Below are 12,222 nucleotides of genomic sequence, written 5' to 3'. Positions count from 1 at the left end.
GCCCAACTATTCAAACCTTAGATCTTATTGTAGCTTGTGAACAAAATCTGTCCCATTTGCCAATAAAAGGGGAGTGATTGCCTAACTAATAATAGAAGTAACAAACCGTTCCCATTTTATCACGTGGAATCTATCTCGATATGTATTTCTCTCTCTCTCTCTCTCTCTCTCTCTCTCTCTCTCTCTCTCTCTCTCTTTTATTTAGCAGTCAGGTAAATCTTGATAATAACTAATTGTCTCTACAATGCCGAGTGTCATGTGATTGTAAAAGACCACTAGTTATTCGATTTAGGGCTGCATTTTGTTGTTTCACTTTTCGGTGTCCTTAGAATCAATCATTCTGTTGAGACCAAGATGAATTGATTCTCAAATACTGAACAATTATTTGGCAAGAAAAAAAATACTTATCAAAATTAGTCACCCATTACAATTTTATATTTGAGGTATGTTCTTATCATATAATTTGAATTCATTTGTTTGCCTTTTTCCAAATTATTTGCCTCCTCATTTACAACGCCGAGTGTTATGTGATTGTAAAAGACCACTAGTTATTCGATTTAGGGCTGCATTTTGTTGTTCCACTTTTCGGTGTCCTTAGAATTAATCATTCTCTTGAGACCAAGATGAATTGATTCTCAAATACTGAACAATTATTTGGCAAGAAAAAAAATACTTATCAAAATAAGTCACCCATTACAAATTTATATTTGAGGTATGTTCTTATCATATAATTTGAATTCATTTGTTTGTCTTTTTCCAAATTATTTGCCTTCTCATTTATAATGATATCTTTGTTCTACATTTCTGTTGAGAAAGACTCATTCCTTGCGAGTCACGTCATGCCCACTTCCTAGAAGTATGGCTCGAAAGGGGTCATGAAGGCCGCGACATGGACTTGCTAGTTGTTTCTCTTCCTTCGACCAAAGATTACTTCAAACCCTACATAGATAACTATTGAAAAAAAAAAGAAAAAAAAACAGAGAGAGAGAAAGGGGGAAAAATACTTAGGGAAAATTGGAAAAGAATCATATGCATTGAATAAATAAATTGAGTATGACCATAGCAAGTTAATCAAAATTAAGATGATTAAGTAATTTCAAACATAGAGTTGATTTCCGCTTGTCACTTACACTCGCTTTTTTGTTTATAAGCGATTGGTCTATATTTATAATGTATCTTATATTTATAAGATATTTATTTAGCTTTGTTTTTTTTGGGTGTTGCCTGTTAAGGAAACTTCCTAATAGATTTTGAAGTTGATAAAACTATCCATGTGAATTTTGTAAGTCTGATAAATACTCTGAAGTATTTTGATCCAGGTAGATATATTCTGGAAATGGCAATTCCAATACTTTGAGAGAATTAAAATTTCTGGACACTCAGACTTTACGAGTACTAGAAGGAAGATCTCAGACTTTACGGGAACTAGATCGAGAAATTCAAACTTTATTGGAAAAGTCACTCAGACTTTATATTAAGTAGATGGTGAACTTCAGACTTTACTTATAAAAGGTTCAGACCTTACTGAAGACCCACACTGACTTACGTTCTGAATGTGAAGCAAGAACCAGAAGTTATCCAGATTCTGAAATCACTCAGAACGAACATAATGGCTAGTGATCTGACGTGGATTTCACAGAAGGAAAGTTTTGATTAACTCAATATTCAAATGCTATAATTGATTGACAATCAAATATTAAGACAAGTATATATCTCACAACGGATAAGCTCTACTTATGGAAACTAAGATTCTGGTTGTATGGGCGATCAGATTCAGCGGGATTCAAATTTTGTCAACCAACGGCTACTCAATCGATTTTATACAAATCTGTCCAAGTTGAAGATTGGAAGATGATCCTTTGAAGACTATCCAACGGCTAGTTTGGAAGTGGAGGAGTATAAAAGAAGATTAATGAGGAGTAGAAAAAAATGAACGAAGTTAAGAATCAACAAGTTCAAAGTCTGAGCATATTCCGATTTTACTACTTGTCTTTCCTGAGCCAAACACTGAGATCCGAGTGATTGTGTGAGATAGAGAGTTCTATCATTCACAGAGTGATATCACTCATAACTTGTTATCCTTTTTAATTAGATAGTGGAATTCAGCCAGTAGGCTATCAGCGTGAGAGAGTGGACGTATGCTTGATTTAAGCCGAACCACTATAATATCTTGTGTGCAGTTTCTCTATCCCTAAACTCTTATTCTATCTTTTATACTGCACACCAGTACATTATCTATAAAGTCTGCTCAGAATTTGAATGTTTTTCAGACTTTAATCTTGATCATTTACTTCCGCTTTAAAAATTGATCAAAAGTTTTAGATCACCTATTCACCTCCCTCTAGGTGATCCTTGCTAGCTACGTCATTACCCATCAAAGTTCAATGTGAAATCTTTATGCATAGTTTTCTTTATGCGAAAAACCCTTTGTCTATACACGAGATATGTTCGCATTAGGTGAAGGATAACTACATGCCATGAAAACTACAACTGTCTATATTATCATCGTTTGACCTAAGATTTCTCCATTTTGGATGGGGACAGTTCTTTTCTGATTCTGATTTTGGGTCAAGGTGGGGGATGATTCCTTTAATTGTAAGGTGTGGTATGTTGACTCTGACTTCGTTTACGTCTTCCATTTCAATGTACTGTTCTATGGCTCTCTCTAGTTGCGTGCAGGGCTTAAATCAAAACCAAACCAAAGCACACTGGTCTGAATTCTGTTCACTTGTCTTTATCCACAGAGAATTGGTGGGTCGTTTACTATTCCTTGAAATCTAACCAAACTTCCCCCTTAAATACATGCTTCCATGCCTTATCTTTCATTTCACATCTCTTACCCTGCACTTCGTCTCATACCCCTAACCCGATCTCCTTTCTGATCTCTTGAGCTTACTACTGAAATTTCTGATTCTATTTTTTTGGTAATTTTCTGGACCTGAAGCGTTGAAGGATGGTGTGTCCTTTGAGGGCGGCAATGCTTGGGCTTCTTGCCTTGGGAGCGATTGCTGGAAGCATCAAGAGAGCAAATGGTGCGGTTCCTCCAAGCTCGATGGTGAAGATCGGACTGATGAACAGTCGAGGTCCATACATCGCTATAATCGTGCCCAACTCTTTCGAGATGAACCCTCTTCTCCAATCTCCGAGCTTTCAAGCTGATCCGAACTTTCCTTACTTGGACATTTCAGGTACGTCCTATATGTGCTCAGAGCATTTTAAGCTCTTATTCGCAATTCACCAAATCTCCAGCGGAAGAATTCTTCCCATATGTTAATTAAGTACATAAGTTCAAAGTTCGTGTCTTCATTCGAGGAAACACAACGCTGAAAAATGCCTTAAATTTAATCATTTTTATTGAATTTGATCCTACTTTTTAAAAACCATGGGATTTTACCCCTTTCAAGTTTTTGTTTTTGTGTGATTTGGGTCCCAGACTGTTTTCTCTGCCCGTGATCAAAACTTTGGTATATCTATCTTGGGTCACTATTAGACTATCCAGTCGTTCTATGTAATTACGTAACGAATCAACAACCTCACGTGCAAAATTTAGGACCTAAATTCGACTAGAGATAAGGGGAAGAGACATAATCCCTCACACTAATCTATCGATTACTCCATGTGACACAGGAAGGAGGTTTCGATTCGGAAAGGTCGAAAATAAGAAGGTCGTGATTGTCATGACCGGATTGAGCATGGTATGTATATTTACGTAACCATTTAATTCGTCCTGTTGTTACCCTTTTGGTTTGCCAGTCTTTATTTCGAAGAATTTGATCTATTTGATCAATGATAATTTCCTGATGAAGCCTGTTCTTTTTCCATATATTTTTGCCTTTGAAGCTTAATGCAGGCATAACCACAGAATTGCTTCTCACTCTATTTGAGGTGAAAGGAGTTGTGCACTACGGGATTGCAGGCAATGCAAATCCTCAACTCCAAATCGGAGACGTGACCATCCCACAGTATTGGGCTCACCCCGGCCTTTGGTATTGGCAGGTACAAAACATATATATTTAACAGTATTTTCTTGCAATCACCTTAACAACCGCAACGACTTATTAATCGCATGTGATTTGCACTCATGAAAATTCGCAGTATCGAAACTTCGATGTGCATTTTCCTACGAGCGGTCGAAACTGTAGTCTCGCCTAACTTGTCAGCCTCGTCATTTTCATCATCTTCAACTGTGTTTTTTAATCTTGTGCAGCGATTTGGCGACGGACCCAACGACGAGCTGTCTTTAGAATCGAATGGGGACTATACGAGGGAAATTGGGTATCTCGAATTCGCCAATTACAACAACGTAAGTCAAAATGGGGAAGAAGTGGCAAATCTTCTGAACAGAGTGTGGTATCAGCCCGAAGAGGTCTTCCCAATCGACGGTGTTCCTGAAGTCAGGCAACACGCCTTCTGGGTTCCCGTTGACCAGCGCTACTATGGATTATCGGCGAAAATCACGGTAATTAATTTGTATAATCACACCTTTTTACTTCCAAAAACACTAGGCGACGCCACTTTCGGCACTCTACGAAACTCTTTCGCGATAAAAGAATGTAAGAGATGTCCTTCGTTTGGCTAAGCTTCGAATAAATACAAGAGGCGAGCATGCTGATTTCAAAAGTCCAGGCGATTTCAAAATCTGAACTACTGAAACTTTAGACTTTTTGAATGTATACTTAAGCTGTGTTCGTGCCCCGAAAAATATTTTTCCGGAAAACATTTTCCGCGTTTTCCGGTGTTCGGGGGCGGAAAATGTTTTCCGTGGGAAAACATTTTCCTTCCCCACCCCCAAATCCTTCATTGTTTTGAGGAAAATGACTTCCGCTTCTGAGAAGCGGAAGTCATTTTCCGGAAGTCTGAAGCTCTGCTTTGCTTCAGACTTCTTCCTATTTTCTTTTTTTTTTTGTTGCTTCTGCTTCTTCTACCTCAGCCAGTCGGCAGCCGGCGACCGGCGAGCTCGACCTCGCCAGAGCCTCGCCGATGACCTCGGGCGAGGTTCGCCGACGTCCGGCGACCTGGACGAGGTTCGCGGACGTCCGGCGAGGCCCCAACTCGCCGGCCTGTTGCAACGCTCAAGCTCACCTCTGGCCGGTCGCCGGACGTTGGCCGTGACCGTGGCCGGCGACCTGCCGGAGAAGAAGAAGGAAAAAGAACATAGTCGGCAGCGATCGTTGCCGAACGCCGGAAAATATTTTCCGAAACTCTTTCATATTTCAGCCGAACACCGGAAAATTGTGTTCCGGAAAAACATTTTCTAGGAAAATGATTTCCGGGAAAACATTTTCCAAAAACATAATATTTTCCGCCAAACGAACGGAGCCTTAAAGTGGGACCAATGTCCAAACTTTAGGCAACAGTAGACATTGCTTCCCTCTCAATTATGTATTGCAATGCCACATTAGTGTTGAATACATGCCTTTCCATTCATTAAATTGGTTGAAATGATATGCAGGATTTGAAGCTAGGGGCTTGTGTGAACTCTTCAACCTGCTTGCCAAGAGAACCAAGAGTTGTGAGAGTGGAGAGGGGAGTGAGTGCCAACGTGTTTGTGGATAACCAAGCTTACAGAGAGTTCTTGAGATCCAAGTTCAACGCCACTCCGATCGACATGGAAAGCGCAGGCGTTGCTCTGGTGTGTCGCCAGCTCGGCATGCCCTTCGTCGCTTTCAGGTCTCTCTCCGACTTGGCCGGCGGTGGCTCTTCGCTCTCCAACGAGGCCTCCACTTTCGCCTCTCTCGCCGCTCAGAATGCCGTCGACGCCGTGATCAAGTTCATCTCCCTCTTGCCCTCATAATCCCCCAATCAATCATTGCTTCCTTTTGGTGTTGAGGGAAAATATAGTGTTGAACTTTGCCCTTCTAAAAATTAAGTTTGTCTCTCGGGTTTCTAGAGCTTGCATTTTCTCGAGTTGTGAGAGAATTTGTAATTGCTTGTATTGTTTATCATACTATACAAATATTTATACAAGATACTGCTTAACTGAAAAGGAAAAAGGAAAATCTCCCAAATATCTTCGGCTAATTATAAGAGATGTACAGGATATTATGCTAACTAACAAATAAAATGACAGTCTTAAATATTGATAAAGGATACACTAAATATTAACAAAATAGAAAGAAAATCTTCAACAAATTTTCCATAATACTCCCCCTCAAGTTGGCGAATGGAGGTTACAAATGCCCAACTTGCTAACAAAAAATGTAGACCGATATCGACCCAACACCTTGGTAAAATGTCTGCCAGTTGAAGTCTAGTGGATACGTTCTCCGTTCTAATGGCCCCGAACTATACATGTTCCAGAACAAACTGATAGTCAATCTCAATGTGCTTTTTTCGTTCATGAAATATCGAGTTTGATGCGATGTGTAAGGCGGCTTATTGTCACAATAAAGACCCATCAATTTGTTGTGTAATACCTTAAGGGAGGCAAGTGAACTACGCAACCAAATCAATTTGCTAGTAGTAGTTGCCATATTGCGATATTCAGCTTTAGCAGAGGACCGAGAGACTGTGGTGTGCTTCTTGGTTCTCCAAGAGACAACCACCGAGCATGACAAAATAACAGGTAACTGATTACCGAACAATCGACAACTCACCCAATTAGAGTCATAAAAGGCAATTAAGTGAAGTGAAGTTAGGACTAATAATTGGATCCCTTCTCCTGGGTTTCCCTTAAGATATTGAAGAACTCTTATAGCGGCTCCCCATTACTGCTCCTTCGATTTCTGCATGAATTGGGAAAGTATGTAGACGGAATATGTCACGCCCCAAACCCTACGGCACGCGACAATCCTACCGCGGTCGATTCAGTGCGACGTCCCAGGACGCGTCGCCGACCCAAAATCCGAAACAGAGAATAATGCACATGTGGAAGCAACATAACACCCGAACATAATAAAACAATCATGACCAAGGGTAGCAAATAAAACAATAAATACAACTTGCATTAATAACAGGGATATACAATATCCATTCACGGTACTATACACTAGCCAAAAATGGGTCAACGGCCACTAACATCAAAAAGGGTACGTGGCTCGGGCGATCAGGCACTATCTAAAAAGGGCTCCTATCAAAAAGTGTCGGCTTTACCTAACTATAGTCAGGACTAAACCCTAGGGCAACCGGTCCGGATCGGATCCCGAGGACTCGGACGAGTCATCAGATGACTCAGACCCAGAATCCATTGAATCCGACTCGGACTCGGCGTCCACTGACTCCACCCCAAAATCATCCTTCGGCTCAAGCTCCTGCTCCATGGACTCCGACTGCGTCTCCTGATCGGACTCCCAGTCCATCGGCTCCTCTCGCTCCTCGGATTCGGTACCCATCCCGATGATGACTGGCTGGGCGCCGAAATCCTCCTCGGACGTGACAACGGGGCTCGCGATCTCTCCATCGGCGGCCTGCGGATCCGACCGGCCTAATACGTCGAACGGGACGTCGAAGGTCCTAAGAGGTCCATGGGTGTCGAACTGGTCCCGAAAACACCAAGCGAGGTAAGGATGGGCCCGAAAATGTGGCCCGTCCTCGTTGACCCAAACTATAGTGTAATACCTAACATAAGACTCCCCGTTCCCTACGGGGTGCTCTGTCACCGATCGCTCTATGCGATACGGGATCCCAAAACGAAGCGGCGCATCTACCATCTTCAGGATCGGGGGTTTGAAAAGTGGGGTTTAAACAACAATGAGAATAAATCTCAGCGAGTAAGCCCCCTAAACCTAAACTAGGCTAACATGCACCTCCCGGACAAGTATAGACCAAACACACAATGCAACATTCGAACGACTTAGGCCCTCGGCCCAAATCAAATATATTCTTGACCTTGCAGGTTAGGCACACAAGAATAACAATAATAGTACAGAACCCAACCATGACACGTGCACAATATCACTTGGCCACGACACATGTCATGCACATGCTTATGCTCATACTCATGCTCATGTCTCATCGATGCACTTTCGCACACTTGCACACTTGCACAATTGTCAATTCCCAATTCACTTCCAACCCGCGTAAAATGCATCAGATCCGACCCGCGTAAAACGTATCAGGTCCGACCCGCATAAAACGCCTCAGGTCCAACAACACTTCTATAGCCCGCGTCAAAACGCCTCAGGCTCAGTGTCTCTAGCTCGCGTAAAACGCCTCAGGCGCAACACCGATCTCCCTTTTACGGCACAACCCGGGTAAAACGCATCGGATTGGCGGTCTTCCGGTAAAATCGGGCATCGTCCCGCGTAAAACGCATCAGGACGGGTTCAATACCCCGAGTAAAACACATCAAGGCTTTATGTGATCACACGTACACATTCACCAGTTATTATCTGAACCCCGCGTAAAACGCATCAGGGCATTTTAGGTGATCACATGCTCATGTCATTCGTGCACACTCTCATATGCACATGTTATGCCAATGCTCGAGATGCACACTCATAGCCATAACGTTCATACTCAGGCATCCATGAAATTTACAATGAGCATTCAATTTCACAAAACTACTTGTTTAATTCACACCGCAATATGCTCAATTCTACATATCAACAAGCCCAACTAATCAAATCATTCAATCCAGCCATGGCACATACTTGGCACACGAAATCACGAAATTAGATCATTAAAATTTCACTAGTCCATGATCCCCAAGGCTCCCTCAAGTCACGGCCACACAAGTACCCAATATGTCCTCAAAATACTAACGTCAAGTCGCGTTCGATTCAACCTCCTCATGGTCCATTCACAATACACTTGGCAATTTACATTAAGACCATGATTAATCAAATATGGCCCAAATCCAATCTACACCAAATCAGCCATGAACAGTCCACCCTAGGCCACCAATTCACTTTCAAATTAGTACAATGAACCTCCAAAATCACCACAAGGTCAGCCACTACACGGCCACACAATGCACCCAATAGTAATCCACATAATGGCCCGAATCGAATCCACAATAAACAGTCACCGATCAGCCCATTCTAGGCCATCATATCACATTTAAATCATCACACTAAACTCCCAAATTCACCACATAATCAGCCTAAACACCAGCCAACAGATTAACCCCTAAAATACCCTAAATAACCCCTAAAACTTATCTAGAAATGTACATTAGCCTAACTAGGGTTTAGGGTTGTACTCACCTAAATTCCTAAGCTCCCGAGGTGGCTGGACAAGAGGGAAAACGGGCTGGACTGAGCTAGTTCAAGCCGGGCCGACGGCGGCGATGGCGGCGGTCGGAGGCGGCGACGGCGGGTGGTGGTTCGGCGGCTGGTCCCAAACGGCGAGGAAGGGCTGATGGTGATGGTGATGAGGCGAAAGTGAGAGGGTGAGAAGGAGAGAACAAGGTGAGGGCGGCGCGGCCTCGGCGAGCGATTTCCGGCGAGCGGCGGCGATGGCGGTGCTCTGGCGTGGCTCTCACGGCCAAGGGGAAGGAGTGGCCGGAGGTGATGGTGAGAAATGAGGGGAGAGGGAGAGAGTTGAGTGTTTTGGTGCAAAAATGGTGAGTGGGATTGGTAAACTACTTCCCCCAAAAATGACCATCTTGTCCTCAATCCAAGGGTTAGGATCAATCAAGGCTAAAATATCTTGGGGCAATTTAGTCCTAGGATTTTCAGCATTATTGGGGGCTGATTAGTCCAATTTAAATCCCAAAATTCGGAATTAGCACTTAGGGGTCCAAGGGCAAATCGGTAATTTTCCGGTCCCGGGCCGAAATTTCATTTTTCAATCATACCGATCCCAAATATAATTGGCCACACTAATATGACGTCGTCCTTGCAAAATAGTCGCGTACGTCCACGAAATTCGACACCGAAGTCCGGACTCAATTCCACGACCGATTTTGCTCAAATGCGATTTTAGCGTCTCTTACTAACGAGCGGCTGTTTAGGGGTTACGCGTATCGACCTAGAGTTACTTGAGTCGTGACGGTCTCGATTCCCAAGATAACACGAGAATTTATCGCTAGTTCCGAGGGTCGCGATCGTTCGGAATAAGTTCGGGATTGTTCGCCACGCGTACTCTCGGCCGTGTGGAATCACCCGCTCTCCGATCGTACATCGCTGGCCAAACCAAATCCGTCACCCTCCTTGGATCGGCCCACATTGGCCCAAAATATTCCATCGTCGTTCCTCGGAATCGGACTCGATTCACGGTCGAGTTCTTGGGTCCACGTACCGTTTTCCTAGTTAGCCATTCCCTATTGGTCAGTATCTCGAAAATGATCAGTTCCGGGCGAGACTTACTAAAAGGAAATGAGAAATAACCATCCATTTCATTGATCACAAAAGTGGGTCGAATTCAGGATGTTACAGAATAACATAATTCAGGCCGAGCGATAGTGAGATAAAATAGACGTCCCACTAATCGACAATAATGACTTGGGTCTATCATGGCCGGTTCAATTGCTTTAGTTAGGCGGTGTTGTTGCTCCATAAAAGAAGTGATTGGTTTAATTACTAGTATACCGCATTTCGATAGAATGTCAAGCACATACTTAACCACTGAGATTTGTTTCAGTGGCCACCCTTCCTACTTGGGAAGGGGGAGGTGGAGAGTTCGATTCCCCACATTCTTAGGAGGGTTAGGGGTTGGAACGTTTAGTTTCAAATGTGGGTTTCAACTCCCATGTCCTGCAAGGAGGTAAGGCCAAAGTCCGAGAGTTAGAGTATGACAAACAAAAATAAAGTACATACTTTCTTTAGCACAAAAATAACCTCAAAGTCGTCTGTGTCACTTTTTTTCCAAAAAGCACTTCAATTGCCGAGGTGCTTGATATGAAAATACTCATAAAGGTACCATTTAAGCGATGCACGCTAGTTTAGCCACTTGTGCAAAGGTTTCATAGAAGTCCATGCCCTCTATTTGGGTGAATCCCTTCATGACAAAACGAGATTTATATCGTTCAATAGTACCATCGGTTCAACGCTGGATTTTGTAAACCCATGTGCACCTTATTGGTTTCTTACCCTTTGACAAAGTTGCCATCGCTTCTCTCCACAGAGTATTTTTAATATCCTCAGTGTAATTTTTAGGCTCAATATCTGAATCAATAGAAGCTAAAAAGGCATTGTGAGGCTCGGTAAATCGTTCGTAACAAATAAACTTCTCAATTGGATAGACCGTACCTAAAGATATCGAAGGAGTGGGCCAAGAAGTTGGGCACTCTGTTTGGAACATATGGCACACAAATCTCGAAGATGAGGCGGCTGTCTTTTTTGTCATGTAGGACGAGTTAGGACTGAAATTTGGTTATCGGGTTGCTCGCTTTGCTGCTCTTCAACATGGACTGGATTATCACTATTGACCCATTTTCTTCATGAACTTGACTTGGCACCCTGTCATTCTCCCACAGAGGTTGATTCCGCCCACCACCTAAAGGCACGCCCCAGCTCACGAGCTGGTGTCATAAGAGGAAGAGAGATTTACTCCTCGTGTGCAGATTACTGAGTAAATGGGAAATTATTTTCGTAGAAAACAACATCACAGGATATTGATAATTCTTCAATTTCCAAATCAAAAACTTTCCAACCTTTCGTGTTGTGTGGATATCCCAAATATACACATTTTCTTGTCCTTTCTTCAAATATATCTTTTCTTTTTGACTGTTTGTGAGCATAGTACAGTGCATCAAAAACTCACAAATGACTATAATCCGAGGGTTTTCCAAACCAAAGCTAGAAAGGTGTTTTTCTGAATAATAACGATGTCGAAGTATAATTGATTAAATAAGCAGCCATCAATATGCATTCTCCCCAAACTCGAATTGGTTAATTCTCTTATAGAGAATGTATCGGTGTTTTCTTTTAACCTACCCATTTTGCTGTGGTGTGTAGATGCATGAGGTCTAATGCATGACTCCACTTTTTGAAAGAAAATCCTTCATCAAATTCGAAAGAAATTCACAACCATTATCACTCCGAACCATTTTAACTACTCAACCAATTTGAATTCTTACCGTATGATAAAAATTAACGAAAACTTTGTACGTCTCTAATTTTTCCTTCATCAAATAAATCAAAACTGTCCGACTATAATCACTGACAATAGTTAAAAAAATAATTTGCTCCTAAGAGAGACCTTGTTTAATACGGCCCCCAAACATCATAATGCAACAAATAAAAAATTCCATTCGCTTTATTATTACTTAAATGAATTGAAGGATGGGTTTGTTTTTAATAACAACATACATCACTCAAATCAGCCCCTTCTTTATTT

General features: G+C 42.2%; 1 protein-coding gene across 1 annotated transcript; it reads left to right on the top strand.

Moving 5' to 3' along the window:
- The first annotated feature begins 2,716 nt into the window (after nt 1–2,716).
- On the top strand, nt 2,717–5,972 carry LOC115670965 (bark storage protein A-like). Its single transcript, XM_030592390.2, has 5 exons — nt 2,717–3,188; nt 3,628–3,695; nt 3,841–3,996; nt 4,208–4,459; nt 5,453–5,972. The coding sequence occupies exons 1-5, from the start codon at nt 2,954–2,956 to the stop codon at nt 5,792–5,794; spliced, it is 1,053 nt and encodes a 350-aa protein (XP_030448250.2). The 5' UTR covers nt 2,717–2,953; the 3' UTR covers nt 5,795–5,972.
- Nucleotides 5,973–12,222: the final 6,250 nt, after the last annotated feature.

This window comes from Syzygium oleosum, unplaced genomic scaffold, assembly GCF_021117445.2.
Source record: "Syzygium oleosum isolate NSW1041296 unplaced genomic scaffold, Sole_v2.1 Sole_v2.41, whole genome shotgun sequence".
NCBI classification, from domain to species: Eukaryota; Viridiplantae; Streptophyta; class Magnoliopsida; order Myrtales; family Myrtaceae; genus Syzygium; species Syzygium oleosum.
The sequence above is the reverse complement of the archived record's forward strand: the minus strand, read 5'-3'. Positions and strand labels throughout refer to the sequence as shown.